The sequence below is a fragment of the Solanum verrucosum genome, unplaced genomic scaffold (assembly GCF_900185275.1).
Source record: "Solanum verrucosum unplaced genomic scaffold, falcon-dt-bn FXZP01000351.1, whole genome shotgun sequence".
Lineage (NCBI taxonomy): Eukaryota > Viridiplantae > Streptophyta > Magnoliopsida > Solanales > Solanaceae > Solanum > Solanum verrucosum.
In genome coordinates, this window is record NW_026019958.1 from 660463 (window position 1) to 685903 (window position 25441).

The 25441-nt window shown below is 35.3% G+C and overlaps 2 protein-coding genes across 2 annotated transcripts; both read right to left on the reverse strand.

The window, feature by feature from the left end:
- Positions 1–5589: 5589 nt before the first annotated feature.
- Positions 5590–22207, reverse strand: LOC125814798 (uncharacterized). Its single transcript, XM_049494244.1, has 9 exons — positions 22030–22207; positions 16900–16998; positions 16266–16738; positions 15067–15265; positions 8614–8769; positions 6813–6913; positions 6614–6682; positions 6434–6474; positions 5590–5700 (listed from the first exon to the last, which is right to left on the reverse strand). The coding sequence occupies exons 1-9, from the start codon at positions 22198–22200 to the stop codon at positions 5618–5620; spliced, it is 1392 nt and encodes a 463-aa protein (XP_049350201.1). The 5' UTR covers positions 22201–22207; the 3' UTR covers positions 5590–5617.
- A 1025-nt stretch (positions 22208–23232) lies between these two features.
- Positions 23233–24844, reverse strand: LOC125814797 (60S ribosomal protein L23-like). Its single transcript, XM_049494243.1, has 4 exons — positions 24740–24844; positions 24376–24660; positions 23522–23563; positions 23233–23400 (listed from the first exon to the last, which is right to left on the reverse strand). The coding sequence occupies exons 1-4, from the start codon at positions 24750–24752 to the stop codon at positions 23318–23320; spliced, it is 423 nt and encodes a 140-aa protein (XP_049350200.1). The 5' UTR covers positions 24753–24844; the 3' UTR covers positions 23233–23317.
- Between the last annotated feature and the right edge of the window lie 597 nt (positions 24845–25441).

Genomic DNA, 25441 nt, shown 5'->3' on the forward strand with positions numbered 1-25441 from the left:
AATTTGGATTCACCTGATGAACATCAAGGTGAATTTGGACAGCTCTTATCATCCATAGGGAATGATAAAATTTTGGTGAAAGGTATGTCACCACTCTCTCAAGCTAATTTTACAAATGATTTGTTAATTTCGAAAGAAAAACAACAAGGGGAGATGAGTACTCCTAGGTGGGCTGATTTGGTTGATGAAGAAGAGAATGTTCCACTTCCTCTTTTGAATAGAAAATTGAGTCCACAAGCTCTAGAATTTGTACCTAAAAGTACAATTGCAAGAAGAATGAACAAGAGGCCTTAGCATCAGGATTTAGTCCAATTAATGCTTATGCTAGTGATTTGGGCAATGATTCTTTTGACGAGGGTGAGAACGAGGATGAGGATGAGGATATGTTGGACATATGCTTTGATAAAGTGGCTAGAGATGGGGATATCTCACCTAGGCATCAAAGAAGTGGAAGCAACAAAAACAAAAAAGAAGACACATGGAAGACAACACAGTTGGGATGGTAAAGTGACAGGAGAGTTTGTTCCAAGGCAACTGCCGATGCGACTGGCAAAGCAAAATCATATGACAGTGTCAATAGCTTCAACAAGATCCAATACATTTAAAAAGCAATGATGAAGTATCAAATTTTGTTGGCCATATTTGAAGAAGAAGACAAGAGGCGAAAATACTTCAGATTACTTTAGATGGGCTATCTATCATTTTAAATTCACACATTTGTAAAAGTAAGTTTGAGGTTGATAACTCAACTTTTTTCTTGGATTTTATATTTGTGCATTATTTAAGCATTCTCATTTGTAATATCATCATAGAATGTATTATGAATTATGTGATGATCATAGAATATCTAGTTCTCTAGCTCTTATTCTCTTCATGCTTGTTAATTAGTAGAGGTCTGTTACCCCATAGGATTGACAAGGTAAGGCCTAGCCCCCCTTGCTTGGACTTATTTCTGTTGAGGATTTTTGTTTTAATAAAAAACTGTTAGATGCTAAAAAAAAAAAAAAAAAATCTTTTTTACTTCAACTTATATTAAGATACATTGAACAAATTGATAGTGTCAAAAAAATAATTACACTGGCATATTGTCTTCTTTATCTATTATTATAACAAATAATCGTCTTATTTTCAGTATCACAAAAGTTACTTTTTCTGAAAGTTATCTGTAAATATCTTTAATGTGATTTGATAACTTAAATATAAAAAAAAAAATTAAAAAAATACACTTTCAATGCATATAAAAGCTAAGCACATTTTTTTCCCGAAAAAGAGTAATAGATCTTTATACTATGAAATAAATTATATTTGTCCTATACTACTTTTTCAACATATTTATTATTATCATTCAATTTTGAAGTCATTAAATTTTAGAAATAGCAAAATAAAATTATATTAGCGCTCTATAGATATAGTTTTGCTATGGAGCCTCTGATTTGTATAAAATCACAGCGATTTGTATAAATTGCGGTGATTTGTATAAATTAGGTGTTTGTGTCTATGAAAATTGTGTTTGTATATGTATATGTTCTTTGTGTTAGACTAAAGTGGTGATCAAGATTAGAAGAGAGAGGAGAGAGGCGAGCGAGAGAGGGCAGAGAGTAGGGAGAGATGAATTGTATATGTATATCGGTTAGATAATTATATATATGTAACTACTATGTATATGTATCAATGATTAAGTTTATATCTGCATAAAATTTGAATTTGTATACAATTGAATCGAGTTAAAACATTTGTATTTGTATATCAAATCCCTCTCTCGCTTTATACAAACATAAATTGTACATTGTATTTGTATAATTTGTGTTTGTATAAAGTGTGTGTGTGTGAGAGAGAGAGAGAGGGGCAAAAGAGAATTGGGCATGGGAAGATTTGTATAATTATAAGTGTATAGGACGGAGAGATATGTATTTGTATTTGTATTATACAGTTTCTCTCGTTTTATAAAAACACAAACACAATTTATACATTTGTGCTTGTATAAAAGTGAAAGAGGTGAGGAAGAGAATTGAGAGTGGCGAGTGAGATTCAAGGGAGAGAGACGAGAATGGCAATGTGTTTGTCACGAATTGAAATGAAATGAAACTATAGTTATAACATTTATTTTAAATTAATAAATGCAAAATTTTCTCTATTTTTTATAATAGATTTGTACCTCAAGATGAGAGCAGATCATCCATGGTAACCAACTTTGATTAGGTTATCAACAGTGGCAAAAAGATGTCAAATATTTTGAAATAAATTTCTAAATGCCCAAACGACTGTTATATATAGTATTATTTGAGCGAGAAGGGAATTAATAAGTGAGAAAATAATTTGAGACGTTCACTAAAAGTTTAAGTAAAAGAAAATGATTATATAAAAATCTCATGTGTTTTATTTATAGATCTTATTATTTTATTAATCTCTCGTGAAGAATCATATAACAAAAATTATAACATAAATAACGAATTATAAAATCAAATCTCTCTTAATATTAAAGTCAAAGTAGGAAAATAAGACACATCAAAATTGTGTTTCTTGAGAAAAAAAAGAGTGGATATGAGGACCATAGACTAAATTAGTTATCTAGCCATTTTGAAATTTTATTAATGGTGTCGAGGGAAGAAAGATGTTGTTTGGTAGGAAATAAGTTATGTTGGGCTATTGCTGATGTTATTTTGTATTTTAATATTAGAAGTTTAAATATTAAGTGCATAATAATTAGTAGGCATAAAGTGGAGAAAGTGATGACATAATCTTTTGTAACTCATGTAACCACAATTGTTCTCCTTGTTATCTTTTACGAATTGTCTCACAATCCTCAAATGACTGTCAACATTCTTGACATTTATTTGTGGAAGGAATCCTACACGGCTACACCTATATAAATGATGTTTTTTCGTTGTGTTGAGCGTGTAAGAAAAGGTGATCGTGTAGTACTATAATGTGTATTGAGGTTAGTATTGTGAAAGAGAGTTGAGAAATAGAAAAAATATTCTTAGTCTTCAATTTATTTACTGGACGCTGTTGGATGGTCGAAGGGACAAGTCAAAAGATATATTATTGGATCGGTGTAGATTATAATTTATACTTCAATGAGTTTGAATCTCCTCATAGAGAATGAAATTTCCACGCCTTAACACGATAATTTATTGTAATTGTGGTATATACATCAAACAATTATTCTTAAATTGTTATCCCACCTTCTATGTGGGATAAAAATAACATTACAATCTCAAAATAAATAATTTCAATTTTATTCCAACCAATATAAAATAAACTTATCCTAAAGTTAATCTCGAAATTAATTATCCATTATCCCGAACATGAGATTAGCAAACCTGCAAAAGCATTACTGATGCATCACAAGTGCCGTGTGTAGATTTTTCTCTGCTTTTTAAAAAAGAGCAGCTTCATGTGACACATACAACTCGAACTTTTTCACTTTAATCATTCAGTATCCATTATATTGCCATTATAATCATAGAATTATTTGAGTGGGTCATTTTTTGCCACATCATTATTCATTGCAATAGTTCTAATTTATTTATTCTTTCTCCCAATAGCTTTTATAAAATCACAAATTTAATTAGTTGCATCTATATCAATATCAACATAACATAGAATTAAAATTATTCAAACTTTTAAGAGTAACATATTAAACCTATCTCATTTTCTAAAGTTACTCGTAAGATAAAAATCACCCAAAATCATATAAGAAGACAACATCGCATTCCTAGGATTTTTTAACTGTTTATTATTCCATCTATAATCCCATTAATTGTGGCCTTGAAAAGAACTTGTACTGGATAGAGTTGAGGCCCACATTTGCTATCCATACACCTATTATTTTCTTCTTTTGATAAAGTTCATCAAACCAAAACATTATAATTTACTATGCTAAAATGGAGAAATTGTACTCATTAGCATTATCAAATTTTTGACAGAATTTTCTTTTGATAAAGTTCATCCACTTATATATATACACACAGTAATAACCAGTGAATGTGAATAATTCAGAAAAATATGTTGCAAGTAAAACTTCATTGTAATGGAAACATGACCAAATTCTCTACTCAACTTGCTAATTGTTTTACTGATGAACTCCTGAGAAATGAAAATTACGGAGGAGCTAAAGGTGAACGATGTTCCTTGGAGCATCCATCATCGAAATTTTGAGAGTAACTGTAAGCATCATAGCTAAATCGAACAGAACTTCTCTGCCACGATAGAAGTTGCCTCCACTGTGACTTTAACCTCCAATATAACTGCCTAGCAATGTGAAGTGCTTTGAAACAATTAACCGGTGATCCTCTTTCAACACTAACCAGTGTAACATCACAGCTGCTGTGTGCAACTCTCCGTCTGTGACACTTCAACATCTGAATCATCTTTGAACTTCTCATCATCAAGATTTTTGACCTTCGCCTGCTTACCAAACATAAGAAAGTAGATAGATATCTGTTCGTTTTAGAGGACTTTGAAAATTACAAATTTAATGGAATGTGTAAAGAGGAATATAATGTATGTGCTTTTCAAGTGTATATATGCCATTTGTAGGCATCAGCTTCGTTTATATTGGATGTCCTTTTCATATATGCAGTGAGTGGAGGTGGTTCTCTCATATCAAATGCGACAGCTGTGTGTTGTTTCTTGTAGGGCCTGACCGTTCAAACTTCAAAAGGCTATTCCAATTGATGTAATGTCATTCTTTTTTGTAGTTAAGGCACTAATTAAGGGATTAGACATAATCTTACCAACACAATCCCATTTATTGCCCAGTGATATTTTCTTTATCTAAAATCATTATGATAGGAGCTTGTTATGATGTCAAATGCAGGCTCCCTTCAGCTCCTATACAAAAAAAAAAAAAATCTCTCCGCCAACTCTTTCACTGTAGATCATTCAATTGAACGGACTACTATCCTAACAAGTAAAAGAAAAAAAAAGATCAAAAGGGGATACGTGTGTCACAGAATGCTTCAGCATCTTTCAATGCATGTCTCTTTGTTATCTACTTTTGTCACTATTTTAGCTTTCCTTTATTGCTTTATTGACCTTTTTCTTATTCTTTTCTTTGTTCTTTAACTGGAATAAGAAAAAGATAATATATTAGAAAAAGTGAGACCTATGAATGAAGAAGGAAGAGACCCAACTTGAACCTTTTACCTTCTAATATAATAAAGATGATCCTACGTGAGACCTATGAATGAAAAAGAGACCCAAATTGAACCTTTTACCTTCTAATATAATAAAGATGATCCTACGTCAAGGAGTCAACAGTCAACATGAAGTGAGTGGTAATCCTATTGGACAAGGAACGGTTTTCTCTTGTCACTTTGTGCATTCCATCTTAAGCAAGCACAGCAAGAAACAATAGAAATACTTTCTAGTTAGGTTTTATCATGACTAAGGGACTACATGCCATCCAAGTTCTCTCACAGCTCTGATCACCCTTAAAAATGAAATAATGAAACGTAGGTTCTTCCATCAATGTGACCGCCTTACCAATAGTTGAAACTCAATGGTGAGAATATTTTGGCTATTCTCCAAATAATGCACAAAAACGTATAGTCACAATAAATACATTTATGAAAGCAAGGCTTACCAGTTACGCCTTCAAGAGAAAATATTGTCAAGTGCTAAATGAACCAGATTCGACATCAGAACCACCAACATGACAAACATGAAGGCACCAAATTCTCTCAGCAACATCACCTGCAAGTGTTGAACATAAATCAGGCTTTGAGAGTACATAGTATACTCCAAACAGAAGAGATGTTCAGGCTAACATGAAATAACCTAATGAGAAGACAAATAGCAGAAACAACCAAATTTTATTACATGGTCTCTGAAAACCCATATATCCATAGAGAAATTATACAATGCCTGGAAAGATATCACCTAGTAGTTCACCGGCAAAACTCTTTCACTTAGTGATCTCATATTAAATGATGTCACGGACAAATCAGCCTTAATAGAAAGCTGCTGATAGGTCCAGCTTCTAAAGCAGTATTAGATAAGGGTATTAATTTTATCCTAATGGCAGAAAACAACTGAGAAACTCCAGACCTAGAAGGCAAGTAATGTTACCTACATCTAGGTGTAACTGAAACAGGAAAGGTTATTTATGCCTGAAGACTTTTATCTATTTAAGTTGAATATAACAACAATAAAAATTTGATTTCCAATCCTTCCAGAGTTCGTTTCAGAAATAATAGAAATTGTTCCCTCAGGTCTAACAATAAAACTTGAACTTAGTAAAATTCCTGGCTTCATGAAAGACATTAACTAAATGCTATGCAGAAAGGCCTTCGAGAAGTAGATAAAATAGTCTGTGAAACATTTCAGTTCATAGTTTTCCAAAATGTGGTCATAGTCAATCAATGTATACATAACATTAATACAGAATGAGAGAAAGGAAGATAGGAAGAAATCATAGCAAACCCACATTCTCTATACTTCTTCCTTTCCTTAGTACTACTATCGGATCTGCGTAAAAGAAAAGAGCAAGGAAGAATAAACAGCAGAATAAAGCTCTTAGCCAAGATAAGAAGCTGAAGTATAAGAAATTCAATATTCGAAACACTGATCATTATTACCAACAGAAGCATGTGACATGAAAGTGTACCTAGTTAATGAAAAGTCTCCTGTAACTTGACTGTCAAGCTCTGTCAGATATTTTCTGAACAAATTTGACCTGCATTAATTAAACCAGCTATTCATTGATAAACTCCAAAAAAAATAAAGTCTGTAAGCTGACTGGTGTAAAAGGATTGATCACTTCACTGTGAGAAATCTCAACAGACAACAGGATATGAATCTCATACCAGGAAGGAATTGCAAATGCTGCTAGGACTGGAGATAGTTCCCACAAGAGATATAGCCGATTGTGTAAGAAAACTTCAAGGTACTCAATAATTCCTTTTTCCTATTACAACAAAAAGAGAAAAAAAAAGAAAAAAGTAAAGGACTATAAACCATCCACAAAGAGAACAACAATGTAAGAATGTTCATAACGTGGAAAATTGACAAAAGAATGCAAACTGAATAGAAATGCTTACTTTCCGTACAGTTTAACACAAGAGAGAGAGTCTAAGATCTAGAGTGAAATTTAGATACAGTGCATGTTAGGGTAACAAGTTGAATATCTTGAGGTGAATGCTCACATTCTGGCCTGGTTTTGGAATTTTGCAGATGCTACTTGTACAGGTTATAATTTCCGCAGGATATATATAAGAAAACTTAAAATATAAAGTGAATAAATCAAAAAGAATATAAAAACTTTGCTCAAAAAGTGATTTAAAGAGGTACAGTGTACATCTATCTGGTAATGTGTGACATGAAGACGAACACGACAAACAAGTAAACCTCACCTTGGTGTGTACACAATGATTGTTCCAAGTATAGTTGGATACATCATAGATTTGCTTTTTTGCACAATATAAATTAGACGTTACAATTTCATTCTTCTCAAATGAATTTTATGTCTTCTAACTAAACACAATCATGTCCAAGACATTAGACTTAGTTTTCCTGCCATAGTGATCTATGTACATTAAGAAGTAACAAGCAAAAAATTCAGGTAATAGACAATGTAAAGAAACGACATGGCCCAGTTTCAACTTAATGGGGACATGACCTAGATAGGAGGGGTGGAGGACACAAATCAAGGTAGAAGGTTAGAAGGTCACAGTGGTCTTGATATCCGTACATATTAGTAGTCATAGTATTGCTCTTGTAGTTTCTTGTCCTTCTATTTCTGTTACAATCACTTGTTACTTGTAGTTTATGTTGTTGGTACCATCTGTTGATTTTTCTATTATTTGTACTTCCGCTATTTTTCCTATGACTGCTTTGGACTATTTTTCCTTGAGCCAAGGGTTTATTAGAAACAGTCTCTCTCTACCACTGAGGTAGAGGTAAGGTCTGTGTGCACCCTACCTTCTCATACCTTATATGGTGGGACTACACTGGATATGTTGTTGTAGACAATGTAAAAAAAATGGACATTCAACACAACTCAACCCCAAAAGCTAGCTCACGAGGTGAGGATTATCCAGCACCATTTAGGAAACAACTCGTTTCTTCAATCAATGTGAAAATCTAACACCTCCCCACCCCCGATCAGGAATGAACATCTAGAGCATGGATAATATAACAAACAAATCCACATTGGGTAAATCAAGAAATAGGAATGGGTATGGCTCTACAATATAAGGAAAATAGAGTTTGAGCCTAACTCAATCCTAAAGCCTAGGTCATGAGGTGATGACTGCCTAAAACCATATAAGGAAACAACATATTTCCTCAAGAAATGTGGGATAATCTAAATGGCAAGCCAGGCTCGAACCTGTGACTTATAGGTCACACAGAGACAATTTTACCGTTGCTCCAAGGCTCCCCTTCCGATGTGGGACAATCTAACAAACAAAATAAATTATTATTTTAAAACATAAAACGATCTAACCTATATCTAGATGACTAGATCCATACAGGCATGTAATCCACGTATGACGAACAAATAATACTTCAATTTCAGTTAAACCATTGCAATTTTATTTTCATAGGCTTGACATGCAGCTCTTCCTACTAGACAATGAAGGGATTTCATTCCAAAAAAATGATTACCTTTGAGTTGCTGGTTTCCTCCCTACAATCTCTCTGTACCGAGCTATGCACCTCATTGTATAGCCTCAAAGTGGTGACAAACTCATAAGAGGTCAACATCAAACGGTCAATCAGAAAACTCCATCTATCCACTACACATGCTAGTAACGCGAGCTCCTGCAGAAGATGGGTTTCAACAAGGAAAATTAGTCATATATTTGTATAAATACTTCTCTCAAAGAAGATCTAGCTGCATAACAAGAAATTCCATACTCTGAATAGACTATTAGTTAGTTGCTTTAGGACTGCAATGGCTATTTCTAAGTTTCCTGTATTTCTTTAGGACTGCAGTGTCTATTTCTAAGTTTCCTGTATTTCTTTTTTCAGTTATTTTCGGGGTAGTTACCATGGTTAGCACCATGACTTAAAAATAGGACCATGATCTATTTCAGTTTCTTTAATTGTATGTTTATGTATTTTTGGTTCTTTTTACAGAAATACAACTCTCTGCATAAGCTTTTCTCTTGGTCATCTTCACATTTACATTGTATTCTCCTGCTTTCCTTTCTGTAGCAAACTAGATATTGTCTTCATTGTGTTATCAGTCATCAGTCTTATTAAAACTAGCAGTCGGTATCAGAGCTTTCATCTTAAGGGATCTGTGATCGAGTTGGAGAAGCCATGGATGCTGAAGCAAGTTTCTCACCAATTGCTCCGCCGGTCTTTGATGGAGATAATTATCAGATTTGGGAAGTATGAATGGAGATGTACTTGGATGCTTTGGATCTCTGGGAAGCTGTGGAAGAGGAATTACGATATTCCAGCCCTACCAAATAATCCTACCATTGCTCAGATTAAAGCACACAAGGAAAAGAAGACAAAGAAATCGAAGGCCAAGGCATGTTTATTTGCTGCTGTATCGTCAACAATTTTCACGCGAATGATGTCTCTGAAAACTGCTAAAGAAGTATGGGATTATCTCAAGGAAGAGTATTCTGGAGATGAGAAAATAAAAGGTATGCAAGTTTTAAACTTAATTAGGGAGTTTGAATTGCAAAAAATGAAGGAATCTGAAACAGTGAAGGAATATTCAGATAGACTTCTAAATATTGCAAATAAGGTGAGGCTACTCGGCTCTACATTTTCAGACTCGAGAATTGTTGAGAAGATCCTTGTAACAGTTCCTGAAAGGTATGAAGCAACAATTACAACCTTAGAAAATACTAAGGATTTGTCAAAGATTAGTTTGACAAACGCACTCCTATGAACGTGGAAAATATATCGGATTCAATTGGTCGATTCGAATTGGAATTGTCAAGTCATCCATAACTATTTAGTCAAAACAAGAATTCATTTTGGTCGAACCGCCTAGTTTGCTTTGTTTATTGGTTTATTGTAGGGCATATCTCATTGCAAGATTCATCGACTGGAATCCGATTTTATTTCCATTATACTTATTTCCATTTTATTTAGTTAGTAGAACCTTCTAACTATATACTTCGACAAATTCTCCTGTTTCTCTTGTTTTTTTCTCTAAAGACGGGGAATTCGAAATTAATTACTTATCTTGTTTCTTCTTTAATTAGAAATTCTTTAAAGATTTCTATTTATTTCTATAAATAGAATCAGGAGGTCTTTATTTTCATTTTTTTCTTAGTGATTTAGAATAGAACAAGTAATCAAATAGAAGAGAATGTATAGGAATTGCCATCTCAAGATTTAGAAGATCTTGTGTTGGTATATTCCTTTTATTATTATTTAATTATTATTTATTATTTCATTATTATTTAATAATAGTATTAGGATTCGAATCCAGGTGGAGGGGTTTTTCTTGGTTGAATACAGAAAAAGAAGACTACATTTTTTTGTTGTGCTTCGCTAGGTCGAGGTAAGTAAGGTATACGAAGGAAAAGCCTATTTGACAATGAAAGTGACCAAAGACAGGTTAACAAAATTCAGAAGAAGAAAAAGAATCAAGCAGTGTGTGAAGGAGAAACATCAGCCAACAACAAAAGTAAGGGAGGAAGCGCGAAGAACAGTTATCCCCCTTGTCATCATTGTGGAAGAAAAGGCCATCCACCATTCAAGTGCTGGAGGAGACCTGATGCTAAATGCAAGAAATGCAATAAGCTTGGACACGAAGCAGTGATTTGCAAGAATAAGACCCCGCAGGAGGAAGGAAATGCTCAAGTTGCTGATCAAGAAGAAGAGGATCATCTTTTTGTTGCAACATGCTTTTCAAGTAAGAGCTCAACAGATTCTTGGTTAATTGACAGTGGTTGCACTAACCACATGACTCATGACAAGAGTTTATTCAAGGAGTTGAAGCCCACTGAAATTTCCAAGGTTCGAATAGGAAATGGAGATCACCTTCCTGTCAAAGGAATTGGAACCATAGCTATCAAGACGAGCACGGGCACAAAGAAAATTTCAGAGGCTCTTTATGTTCCTGAAATTGATCAGAATTTGCTAAGCGTAGGACATCTGATGGAAAAAGGATTCAGAGTTTTCTTCGAAGATCATCACTGTCAAATCAGTGACTCTACTGGAAATGAAATTTTCAGGGTGAAGATGAGAGGAAGGAATTTTTCCTTTGATCCAACAGAGAAAGAGCAACTAGCTTATTCTATGAAGGCAAGTGTAACAGAAACCTGGCACAAGAGACTTGGCCATTGTCACCTACAAGCACTATTGTTGCTGAAGAAGGAAGATATGACAAGGGGACTACCAACTCTAGTTGATCACTTACCAAGTTGTCAAGCTTGTCAATTTGGTAATCAAAATAGGAAGTCATTTCCTAAAGCAACATGGCGGACTTCTCAAAGGTTGCAACTGATTCACACAGATGTTGCAGGACCTCAAAGAACACCATCCCTTAATGGTAGTCTATACTATGTTATATTCATTGACGATTATACAAGATTCTGCTGGATATTTTTTATGAAATATAAATCAGAAGTGGCTGGAATTTTCTTGAAGTTCAAGAAGATGGTGGAAAATCAAAGTGGTTGCAGAATCCAATCTCTGCGATCTGACAATGGAAAAGAGTATAATTCTGAAGAATTTAACAAATTTTGTGAGGAAGCGGGTATTACTCATCAGCTTACTGCTCCATATACTCCGCAACAAAATGGAGTTAGTGAAAGGAGAAACAGATATATAAAGGAGATGTCGCGGTGCATGTTGCATGAAAAAGAGTTGCCGAAAAGTTTTTGGGCTGAGGCAGCTAATACGGCAGTATTTCTCCAAAATCGGCTTCCTACTAAGGCATTGCTGAATAAAACTTCATTCGAGGCTTGGAATGGATACAAACCATCACTAAGCTTCATTAAAGTATTTGGTTGTGTTTGTTTCTTCCATGTGCCACAGATTAAAAGAGACAAACTTGACAAGAAGGCACTTCCTGGAATATTTGTGGGTTATAGCTCATCCTCCAAGGCCTACAAAGTATATAATCCACAAACAGGGAAGATGATTGTCAGTAGAGATGTGCACTTTGCTGAGGAAGAGAAATGGGACTGGAAGGACAATCAACTTTCAGTCAAAGCTTCAGAGGAGCAGGCATCTGATCACTGGAAAAATGAGTTGGTGGATGATCTTCCAATTAGAGGTACAAGACTACTCTCTAACATCTACCAACAAAGTAATGTCGCAGTTTGTGAGCCTGCAGGGCACGATGAAGCACTTCAAGATAAAAAATGGAAAAACGCCATGGAGCAGGAGATGCTAATGATCAAGAAAAGCAAAACTTGGGAGTTAGTTGACTGACCGAAAGATAGGAAGGTCATTGGAGTAAAATGGGTGTTTAGAACCAAGCTCAATTCTGATGGTTCTATCAATAAATACAAGGCTAGGCTTGTTGTCAAGGGATATGCCCAAATATTTGGTGTTGATTACTCGGACACCTTTGCTCCAGTAGCCCGATTGGATACCATTAGGTTGTTGCTAGTAATAGCAGCACAAAAGGGCTGGAAAGTGTTCCAGCTAGATGTGAAATCTGCTTTTTTAAATGGTGTACTATTGGAAGAAATCTATGTAGAGCTGCCCGAGGGTTTCTCTGAGCAAGGAAAAGAAGAAAAAGTATGTCTGCTTAAAAAGGCTCTTTATGGCTTAAAACAAGTTCCAAGAGCTTGGTATAGCAGGATTGATGATCACTTGTTGAGTTTGGGGTTTGTACGAAGTGTATCTGAAGTTACTCTTTATGTCAAACATAAAGAAATTGATCTTCTCATTGTTTCCCTTTATGTTGATGATCTCTTGGTGACAGGAAACAATGTGTGGCTGGTTGAAGAGTTTAAGAAGGAAATGATGCAAGTTTTTGAAATGACAGACTTGGGACTAATGACATACTTTCTGGAAATGGAAATCAAGCAAGGCAGTGATGAAATTTTTATCTGTCAAAAGAAGTATGCTGGAGAGATACTTAAGAAATTCCATATGGAAAATTGCAAGGCAACAACCACACCAATGAATCCAAAGGAGAAGTTAAGCAAAGAGGATGGAACTGATCAAATTGATGAAGGAAATTTCAGAAGCTTGATTGGATGTTTGATGTATCTCACTGCTACAAGGCCTGATATTCTATTTGCTGTAAGTCTTTTATCTAGATTTATGCATTGTGCTACTGAAATGCATTTGAGAGCAGCAAAAAGAATTATAAGATACATTAAAGGTACTGTTGAATATGGTGTCAAATTCAAGAAGTGTGAGACTTTCAAGTTGTATGGATTCTCAGACAGTGATTGGGCTGGATCCATTGACGAAATGAAAAGTACATCAGGATATTGTTTCAGTCTGGGATCAGGGATTTTCTCTTGATGTTCAAAAAAACAGGAAACTGTGGCACAATCCACGGCAGAGGCTGAATTCATTGCTGCAACTGCAGCTGTAAATCAATCCTTATGGCTGAGAAAAATACTTTCTGATTTGCATATGGACCAAAAAGTTAATACTGAAGTTCATGTTAATAATCAAGCTGCAATAGCCATTTCGCATAATCCGGTGTTCTATGGGAAGACTAAACACTTCAACATCAAGCTTTTTTCTTGAGGGATGTGCAGAAAAAAGGAGAAGTGATTCTTGTTTATTGCAACTCTGAAGATCAGCTAGCAGATGTATTTACGAAATCCCTTCCTGTCAGCAAGTTCGGGTTCCTAAGGCAACAACTTGAAATTTGCAGCTCCTAATGCAAGGAGGAGTATTAGTTAGTTGCTTTAGGACTGCAGTGTCTATTTCTAAGTTTCCTGTATTTCTTTTTGCAGTTATTTTAGGGGTAGTTACCATGGTTAGCACCATGACTTAAAAATAGGACCATGATCTATTTCAGTTTCTTTAATTGTATGTTTATGTATTTTTGGTTCTTTTTACAGAAATACAACTCTCTGCATAAGCTTTTCTCTTAGTCATCTTCACATTTAACTTCCTTGTATTCTCCTGCTTTCCTTTCTGTAGCAAACTAGATATTGTCTTCATTGTGTTATCTGTCATCAGTCTTATTAAAACTAACATAGACAAACCAATCAACTTAATTACCTTTTAAGAAAATTTGCAGCAGCAATTAGTGTTACAATTCAATTGGAATTGCTTATTTTTTAGATATCAAAGAAAACAATCCCATGAACCACAATAGGTTTTTACAGAACAGCACTTGAATAACAGATGTCCATGCATATATTTGAAAGAACAAAACGAACTGGTGCAAATTCAACAGTCTTCTACATTAAGGTAATTGTGGTTTAGCCGTACAGTTTGACATAGCTTATAAGTTATAACAATCAATTACGCCACAATCCTAAACCAGTTCGGATTACGAATTTTGTATATCTACTCCACTCTATTTACTCCGAATTAACATCACTATTAGCTAATTTGTCTTTGATGCGAATTGAGATTCTACAATCTAACCATTATTCCTACACCAGCATCCAAGTCTCTAACAAAAATATTGAAGAAACTCCTAACAAACAGCACCAACTACTTAGTATCACTTTAATTAATATATACATTTTTCCTATTATGTAAGAATTTGTAATCTTTGAAATAATTTCACGCCATGTGATTTTAGGTTAAGAATAGCTCATGAACCGAGAAAAGAATAAGCAAAAAGTCCTAGAACAACCACTCCTTCATCTCAATTAGCATCTCAAATTCCAATGTTATGCCTTAAGCAACTCGGCCATCTCTCCTATATAATGATTATGACCCAAAAACCGAGTAAATAGCAAGTCAGTCATAACAGTTATTGATTGGATAGGTGCGACCAATCTATTCTAACTAGAAAAATCAAAACTTTGCATTCCCGTTTGATTTTTTTGAATACCCTCCTGTTAGTGGGACATAGCAGGTACTGGGTGGAATAGTCAAAGTGAGCAAGCTGCCCGGACACCACCGTCACGAAAATTAAAAATAAAAACATCTCCAGAAAAGAAGATTTGAAGCAGAGAATCTTTGAGAAAGATATATAAAGTGACTTACAACTATTTCACACAAACTATCTTCGAGTTGAGATGATATATCTATCCGCTGAAACACTTGAATCCATTGGCTCTTCGGGGCAGAAAACACCAGGCTGGCACCTGAGACCAGTCTAATAGTTCTCTTGTCAAGCAAATATGAGAGGCATTTTGATTTCCAATAATTCCAGACAGCCAAACCAATTGGTTTTTCTTCAGTCCTTGGGGCATTGACAAGAAAAGACTTTATTTTTTACTGCATTACAAATGAGGTCCGTATATACTTAACTACTCATGTAAGAATGAAGGAAAAATATGTATACATGATCAATACAAGAAATCATATTCTGTCACAACAGCAGTAATCAAGCTTATTAAATACTTTTGCCACCCCACCATTTACAGCTTAGGAGGTTTTAGCTTAAGCCTCTCCCTCCAATTATACTGAAGCAGCATTAGAATGAGATCATGTAAGAAGTCATGAAATATTGATAGACAGCTTACTGAATATAAATCATCATTTACGAGTTACTATTCCAAAGGTACTGCAATGCAAATGCCAGTGGACTAAGCAATCAGTATTTTTTGGCCATGAGGGTCAGAGGTGCTATGGTGATTTTTCTTCATATGGGATTCAGCTTGTTTATACGATGCAAGCAATATGCTCCTTTTCATGACACATGGTTTCTTTCTTTTCATGACAAGTGGTATGGTGCATCATGGTAATGGTTTCTTATGCTACTTTAAAGGCTTTGAGGTTCGAAAATCGTTATATTTTAAGAAAGAAACCCCAAACAAGACAAAAATCAAGACAAGAAACTACTTCAACCCTTCCATGATGCAGAAGAAGTTCACACATTCTGCTTTTAATTTCTTTGAAAGACACATATGCTTATAGAATTCATGAAGTTGACACACTAAACGCCGACCTGAAAATGGTCTTTGAGTTAGTTAAATAGACAGATTGTCTGCATCCTTTACGTGAAATGTCCAAATAACACAGACTCAATAAAAATAAAGAACTACTCCAGCGCATGTCATGATGAAGAAGAATCTACGACGTTTGGCTATTAAGTTATTTTGGAAGACGCATATGCTAATGTAATTCATAAAGCTGATAAACTTTTTCTTTTCATATAAGTGAGTTCATAAAGCTGATACACTACATGCAGAAAATGGCCTTCGTGTTTGTTAAATAGACAGAGTGTCTACATCACTTACATGAAATTTGTTGTCTGCATCATTTTTACATCTAAAGCATTGTCATCCTCCCTCACATACAGATCTCTTAAGCCACTAGACAAAATGTTCAGCCCTGTCTCTGCTGCAGATATCAATGAAACTGATAGTTGCCTCCTTTCAAGCGCTTGTGCAGTGAAGAGAGAAAACTCACATCTGATTGAATCATCAGCTTGTTCACTTGGAGAAGAGTTTGGCAATGAGTTTAGAGATTCCTCCCTTGGAAATTTGTTCTCATTAGGAATAGCGTTTTTAGATGTATTACACATCAAAGTTTCAAAAATGTCATTGAGAGATCTACTATCTGTCTTCTGGTGCATGTGATAATCCATCTCAACACTTGCATTCAGTAAAGCTTTCAAGTGTTCATCTCTCAGTGGAAAGACACTGATGAGATGTTCTAGCATAAATTCACTCGCTTTGCTAAGGACCTTCGAGGAAATATGGGCTAGACCCTGTTCAAAATATTAACAGAAGGGAGCCTTCCCTCTTTTCAGAATTATTTAATTTGCAATAGTAAACAATAGAAACCGGTAGAAGTTAGAAATATAAAAAGCATAAAAAACAAGCTAATGGAGTATAATATATCAGGGACATGTAACAACAAATACACTACCTGAGGGAAATATGGATTAGAGTTTATTTCACATAAAGCTGCATCAAGCTCCTCCAAAGAGTCTTTATAGTCATCTGAGCTACTTAAGTCCCTCATCACCTGTGCAGAATTAGCCACAGTTTTATCTACAAAATGTTTTCCAGGGAGGGTTCATGGAAGTAAAGAAGATATAGATATCTCAATAGACAACCTAACGCATCAAGGTTTTCCACTAAAGTAGCAAAATGAAGCAATCGTGAGTCATGACCGAGGATCAAACACAAGCACAAAAAAAAAACACATCTATAATTTTCAGGTACACAAACTGCAAGTGACTAACTTTCATCTGAGCTTCCTCTAAGATACCTGAGGATCCACTTCACTGCTTTCCAATGTTTTTTTCCCGGATTGTCGAGAAATCTGCTGACAACACCAACTGCATGAGAAATATCAGGTCTAGTGCATACCATTGCATACATTAGACTTCCGACAACGGAGGAATATGAAACTTTGGCCATGCTCTCTTTTTCCTCCCTAATTGTAGGACACATCTTCTTGCTCAACTTCATATGACTAGCAAGAGGTACTAACAGGCTTAACATTCTTCATATTGAAGCGCTCTAGTACACGTTCAATGTACTTCTTCTGGGACAAATAAATCTTCCTTTCATCTCTGAGACGAGTAATTCTCATGCCCAAAATTTGCTTGGCATGACCCAAGTCTTTCATAGCAAAAGACTTACACAACTCTTTTTTCAACTCGTCAATCTTGAAAGTATTCTTGCCCACAATCAACATATCATCCACATACAGCAAAAGGATGATAATCGTCAGAAAATTTTTGTACAAATACACAATGATCTAATAAAGTCTTCTTATAGCCTTGCTCCCCCATAACAGATTCAAACTTCTTGTACCACTGTCTAAGAGCTTGTTTTAGGCCATAGAGACTCTTTCTGAGTTTGCACACAAAATTTTCTTTACCATCTACTTTGAAGCCCTCAGATTGTTCCATATTTTATCTCTTCTTCTAGGTCACCGTGAAGGAAAGCCGTCTTCACATCCATCTGCTCAATCTCTAAATTAAGACTAGCAACCAAACTTAGGACTGTACGAATCGAGGACATTTTCACAACAGGAGAAAATATTTCGTCAAAGTCAATACCCTTCCTTTGACCAAATCCCTTAACAACCAATCTAGCTTTGTACCTGGGCTTCAAGTTGTGTTCTTCAACTTTAACTTTAAACACCCACTTGTTCTTCAAAGCTCTCATGCCCTTGGGGAATTTTACCAACTCACAAGTGTGGTTCTCATGTAGAGACTTCATCTCATCTTGCATGGCTTCAATCCTTGGATCTTTGTGCTCATCTTGCATGGCCTCCTCATAACATTCAAGTTCTCCCCCGTCAGTGAGTAACACATATTCATTGGGTGAATAACGAGAGGAAGGAACCCGCTGTCTTGTGGACCTCCTAAGCGGAATATTTGATTCGTCACAACTTCATGAGCAGGAGGATCATCAATAACAATATCATTGTTTTTACCAACATCAGCATGTTGATTCGATACATGATTGTGGGCGTCACCATGATATCAAGCCCAACAACATCATGCATACTTGTGTGAGGAACTTCATCTAGATGAACTATGCTATCAAAATTTGAAGATTCTAGCTTCTCCGCTTTTTAATGTCTTCAATTGTTTGATTCTCCATGAAAATAATATCACGGCTTCTCACGAGTTTCTTCTCAATTAGATCATATAGCCTGTAACCAAATTCATCAACGCCATATCCTATGAAGATGCACTGCCTTGTCTTGGCATCTAACTTTGATCTCTCATCTTTCGGCACATGTACAAAAGTTTTGCAATTAAATACTCTCAAATGATCATAGGAAACATCCTCTCCATACCAAACACTATTTGGTACATCACTTTGCAAAGCAACAGCAGAAGATAGATTAATAACATGTGCAGCGGTCAATAACGCCTCACCACAACCCAGCTTGACTCATCACAAGCAATATTTATCATATCCGCATCAAGGACAGTAACAAGATCTTCGATGGTGACGGTGGCTAGACAACTTTCATTGCCATCTTCTTTAGTTTCCTCTTTGTTTTTGTTCTCCCTTTTCAACTTCCTGCAGAACCTCTTTGTGTGATCTTTCATGCCACAATGATAGCACTCAATATCCTTAAGTCTGCCTCTGGACTTGCTCCTATTTTGTTCTCTATTCTGAGAACCACGAGTTTTATTTCTCCCCCTGGAGCCAATTATCAGGACATTCGACGAAGAAGAACCTTAAGTTTTTCTTCTCATCTGTTCGTTCAAGACACTACTCTTGGCAGAATCCTTAGATATCACACCATCCGGAGCAGAATTTGACAATGAAGTTCTAAATGTTTCCCAAGAGTGGTAGGGAACCAAGTAGAAGCAAGCCTTGAATTTCTTCATCAAATTTGATGCCCATAGCAGATAATTGGTTCATGATCCCCTGAAAATTATTCAGATGGTCTGTCATCGGAGAACCATCATGATACTTTAAACTCAACATCTGTTGTATTAAGAACAGTTTGTTGTTGTCAGTCTTCTGAGCATACAAACTTTCAAGATGCTCTCATAGGGTTCGAGCATGTGTCTCCCCAGAAATATGGCTCAACACATTATAGTCAACCCATTGTCTAATGAATCCACAAACCTGTTTGTACAACAGATTCCACTCTTTATTTGTTTTATTATCAGGCTTTATAGTGGTAAGGACTGGATTGTAAAAATTCTTGACATAAAGCAGATCTTCCATTTTCCTCTTCCAAATGGCATAATTAACACCATTCAAAGTAACCATTCTACTTGTGTTGGTTTCCATTGTTTATCCCCAAAAAATATAGTTATTGCAAACCAAAGTAAATCTTTTCTGATGTGGAAGTTTAGACTGTGCTGCAACCACAGAGCATACTCAGATAAAACCTTGGCTCTGATACTAGTTTGTTGGGAAAACGCGGACCAACACAACAATATATATGGTCAAATTTTAGAAATAAAATGGGAAAATAATGACACCAAGAATTTTACGTGGAAACCCTTTTAAATAAGGGAAAAATCACAGGTCAAGAGAAGCAACTGATATCACTATAGTAAGGAATTTTACACTGTGTAGTCACGAATACAATACTCAAAGTGACTACTACACACTCAAAAGGAATAACACTCTTTTGATTTTCACCTTACTAAAATATCGCTCACACTCTATTTTTCTTCACAGACTATTTTTCTTATATAGTCTATGGAAAAAATATACTTTGCTCTCAAAATATATTTTTTTTCTCTAACTTGGTATATTTTTTTAAATGAGCAAGGGCTCTCTATTTATAGGAGAAATCTACTCCTAATGATGTCACCAGTGACAAGATAAAAAAAACACCAAGGTTTCAACCTTTGCAACTATGCAAATTTCTTGGTAAGATTTTAGTTGAAAAAAGAAATGGTGAGCTTTGGTTTTTTGCAGCATTTGTTGACTTTAACAATAAACAACAAACATTTCAATCTTTACTGCATTTCAATTTTCCTTATGTTTATCTATAACGGGTATGGACCCCACAAATCTCCCCCTCTAGACCCATTCACCGGAGGAAGGCAACTTTATTTTATTCAGAGAGAGCTCATACCGACAAGTTCTTTGCATAACTCTAACTTGTCTTTCGGTATCGTCTTGGTCAGCATATCTGTAGGATTTTAACTTGTGTGGATCTTTTTGACGTGAAATGATTCACTCTCCACTTCCTCACGAATCCAATGATATCTGACGTCGATGTGTTTTGTCCTTACATGATACATGGAGTTCTTACTCAAGTCTATTGCACTCTGTCACAGTAGACAATATACTCCATCTGATGCAAACCAAGCTCTTGAAGAAATCGCTTGATCCATATCATCTCATTGCCGGCTTCAGTAGCGGCAATATACTCAGCTTCAGTTGTAGTTAGTGCAACACACTTCTACAACTTCGACTGCCATGATATAGCTCCCCCTGAAAAAGTAAACAAATATCCAGTAGTGGATATTTGTGGGGTCCATACCCATTATAGATAAATATAAGCAAAGTTGAAACGCAGGAAAGGTTGAAATGTTTGTTGCTTATTGTTAAAGTCAACAAATGCTGCAACAAACCAAAGCTCACCATTTCTTTTTTCAACTAAAATCTTACCAAGAAATATGCATAGTTGCAAAGGTTGAAACCTTGGTGTTTTTTTTTTATGTTGTCACTGGTAACATCATTAGGAGTAGATTTCTCCTATAAATAGAGAGCTCTTGCTCATTTAAAAAAATACACCAAGTTAGAGAGAAAAAATATATTTTGAGAGCAAAATGAGGTATTCCATAGACTATATAAGAAAAATAGAGTGTGAGCGATATTTTAATAATGTGAAAATCAAAAGAGTTTATTCCTTTTGAGTGTGTAGTAGTTACTTTGAGTATTGTATTCGTAACTACACAGTGTAAAATGGATACTATAGTGATCAGTTGTTTCTCTTGACCCGTGGTTTTTCCCTACCCGTGGTTTTTCCCTTATTTAAAAGGGTTTCCACGTAAAATTCTCTGTCATTATTTTCCCATTTTATTTCTATCATTTGACCATATATATTGTTGTGTTAGTCCGCGTTTTCCCAACAGATCAAACACAAGCATAAGAAAAAACACATCTATAATTTTTAGGTACACAAACTGCAAGTGACGAACTGTCTCCCACATCTTTCCCAAATCCCAGCTTCAATTGAGACAGTTATACTCGAAGACAAAACAGGTAAGGGAAGATCCAAATGTTATGTTAACTAGTAATGATGACTAATAAGAGAAAAGGAATCAACCAATCAATCAACCAACTGCATCTCAATCCCAAACTAGTTGGGACCAGGGGCAGAGCTAGTAAGAGCTCAGGACGTTCATTGGAACCCCATTCAGCAGAAAATTACACTATTTTATACATAGTTAAAATTATATTTTTTGCATACATACTGTAGATGTTGAACTACTTCTTGCTCCACCACTGGTTGGGACAACTAGTTATCAATTCTGTAACTTAGAACCAACTATGGAATTTTCACAAGGCGGAATTGAAAAGAAAATATAATGAGGGAAGAGGCACTGACATCCTGGAGAAAGAGAGCCCATTGAAGCGCATTTTTGATGTTATGTGAATCCCAGTGAGCAAGACGACCAGATGATTGATACCCAGAAGCAAGAATGACCATATCTATGAACCCTTTCACCATTTTCAGCAAATCTTCCAGAGAAGCATCTGGGTACGACCAATTTGCCATCTTCCAACACACTCTCACACTAGCCCGGGATTTTCCCGCCTTAAAGGAAATTATTCTCTTCTTTTTTCCTAAAATAAATCTAATCTTAGACGTGTTCATTCCCTAAGTAATGTCAATTGCTATTTTTATAATTCTTTAAAAAATTATTTTTATCTTATACGAGTATCTTTTTTATAAAAAAAATATTAAAATATTTTTTGTACTTAAGTTATTTGGAAAGACATCTTTGCAAGATTATTATTTTCTTGTGTTCTAATTGCTACTAGAAGCATGGGCTATGTCAATACTTCATGGGTCTCAAATTAAGTGCCACAAATAAAATTAGAAGAGTGAATCAAATTTGTATATGATTTTAAAATGGTAGTAATTATGATTCATAATTTTTTAACGGAACTTTTAAATCATATATGTTACTTCTTCTATTCCAATTTATCAAGGTTTTTTTTAGAGCGAAATTTCAAGAATCATCCAATTTTTAAAAAAATATTTGAAGTTGTGAATTATTGTATTTTATGACAAATAAATTGAAACTAAAATTTATTTGGCATTACAATTCCAGTGATCCAAAATCTTCAAGGTAAAATACAAAGAGTCAGATAAGACAGCATAATTTTGTAATGGCAAAAGCGAATATGGCGCTGTCCTAATTTTCTTTTTTAAAAATACTTCCTAGCAAAAATATTTGAAAATCTATCGCCAAACACAAACTTAAGCTCTTTGTCTGACTACGTGACAACCCATATTAGGTAGACAGAAAGATAAATTCACATTCAAGCATCCATAGAAGAGAATCGAGCATTCATAGATAAACAATTACAATCACTAAAGAGAAGAAACATATCAAAACTTTATCACCCACTTGGATAAAAGCATTCAAAACCATGGAAATGAGAACCCATTTGATGCCATTGATCATCGCAAAATTTCCTTTATCACCCACTTGGATAAAAGCATTCAAAACCATGGAAATGAGAACCATTTGATGCCATTGATCATCGCAAAATTTCGAGCAAATAATTGTTATCAAGACATAACCCGTTCCTCAGATATCCGAAAACTTAATGACAAACCAACAAAAACAAGAATCATAAACTACTTAGGGGTGCTCCTACTTCTTCTACACAATAGCATTGGCAGCAGATGCAATCCTAGGCCATAGATCAGCACATTCTTTACCAATTGGACCAGTGATGGCAGACCCTACAAAACATAACATCAAAAGAATACGGTTAAGGAAAAGCACAAGACAGGTTCGTATATTTGTATCTTCTAAAGAGGATAGTGACTTCAAAATAGAATAGTAAAAAGTAGATTGAGTTACCTTTCATTTCTCCCTTGGGGTTCACAATCACACCAGCATTATCTGCAGAACGAAAAACAAATGAATAAGAGACAAGTTTTTAACAAGACTTGTGCCACAGAAGAAACTGTCTTCGTGTAGGCTATTCAGTTATTAATAGTGTAAACACAACATAATGGCGCACACAGAAAAACAAAGCAGGCAAGCAATTCACAAAGAAGAGATAGAATTGCGACTAAATAGTAATGATACGATCAGTCAATAAGCCTCTTATTCAAAAAGAACAATTGGCAGCAACGAGAAGAACAACAAAGAAACAAACTCATGACAGAGACACATGAAAAGACCACTCAATCCTGTTCCAGTTAATGCCTTGCGACTATATACTCAAGTCCATCTGATTCAAAATGGAAAAACAGGTAATAACAACTAATGTAGCAACTCAAAAACAACAAAAATTGAAATTTAATTGATGATTAAGATATATAAAGCCACCTCTATGATGGTATAGCTACTTATTTGTTTATAATACTAGCAACTTCAAGTTTCAATTATGACATCATATAATTGTTGTTTTGGCTACTTTTGTACGGTTTCTTGTTATTTGTTAGTATATTATCTCCATTATATCCTTCTTCTTTATACCGGATGTGGATTTCACGGGACTTCAACATACACATTAAACTCTCTATTCAAATTCTTAACAGCATAGAAAAATAGCAAAATTCAGCTAAATACAACTAGAAAAAGCATTACAAAATCAACATTTTGATATCTACCACATCAATTTCAAACTATTTAATATACTATATGATCAAGTGTATTCCAGCCCATTTTCACAAACAAAATAAGAACAAGGATACTTTAAAATATACCTTCAAAGTACATGAAGACACCGTCCTTTCGGCGCCAAGGCTTGCGTTGACGAACAATGACAGCAGGCATGACCTTCTTCCTGAGTTCTGGCTTACCCTTCTTCACAGTAGCCATCACCATATCTCCAACACAAGCTGAAGGCAACCTGTTAAGCCTTCCCTTGATCCCTTTCACGGAAATGATGTACAGGTTCTTAGCACCAGTGTTATCGGCGCAGTTCACCGTCGCCGCCACCGGCAGACCCAGTGACATTCTGAACTTGTTCCCGGCGGAACCTCCTCGTCCTGAAATGTTTCACACATCAAATCGAGATAAATAATTACATGTAATCAGAGAAAGAAGTGGAATAAGGTTGAGTAATACCTCGTTTCGACATCCCGGACGGTGTTGTTCTTCACGATCCCAAAAATCTGAAGAGAAAAATGGAGCTTTGGAGGCGTTAGGGTTTTATATACAGCTAAATCTGTAAAATTGACTAGGGTTTTTTTACTTGGATAACCATGGCAGCCGGTCCAGTACACTCGTTTGGCCCAGTTATACTTGAAAGTTAGGCCTGTCATGTGGCCCAATTCTTTAGGCCTGCTATCTGGTTCTGAGCTTTGAGTTTTTTTTCGAAAAAATGACATAGGTAAGATAAACATGTGTTATGTATTTTCTAAATTACATCACTATGCTATTTTAGAAAATATCTCCTCTCCCTCAAACTCTTGCTCCGCCTCTCTTCTCCCCCCTCTCCCTCTTTCACATCGCTTCTCTTTCGCTTGCCTCTTGACTTTAGTTCTCCCCAATTGATCTCATCCCACTTTCTCTTTTATCTCCCGCTTGATACAAATTGGGGATATTACTTGTACAAAACAATAGAGAGATGGTGGGGACTTCTTTTCTTACTTTTTTATTTTTGATTTCTTACTTAGACTCTTAGCATGCCTGAACGAGGGAGAGATACATTATTGTATCAATCGTATCCTGAAAGAGTATACAATACATGATACAAATGTACAATTTGATACAATTGTATCTGTTGATACGTTTGATACAAAGTGAATACATAACGAAAAGACACAA

Bases quoted from the DNA above. Each gene is read 5' to 3' on its own strand.
- LOC125814798 (XM_049494244.1), bottom strand. From the start codon at position 22,200: ATGGCAAATTGGTCGTACCCAGATGCTTCTCTGGAAGATTTGCTGAAA. The intron at 16,999-22,029 runs GTCAGTGCCTCT...AATTCTGCACAG, and splicing joins GGGCTCTCTTTCTCCAGGAT to GTGATGAGGGACTTAAGTAG. The intron at 5,701-6,433 runs GTGGGTTTGCTA...CAACACTTGCAG, and splicing joins AAGGAAGAAGTATAGAGAAT to GTGATGTTGCTGAGAGAATT.
- LOC125814797 (XM_049494243.1), bottom strand. The intron at 23,564-24,375 runs GTATATTTTAAA...TTCGTTCTGCAG, and splicing joins TGTCTTCATGTACTTTGAAG to ATAATGCTGGTGTGATTGTG. The intron at 23,401-23,521 runs GTAACTCAATCT...TATGTTTTGTAG, and splicing joins CCCCAAGGGAGAAATGAAAG to GGTCTGCCATCACTGGTCCA.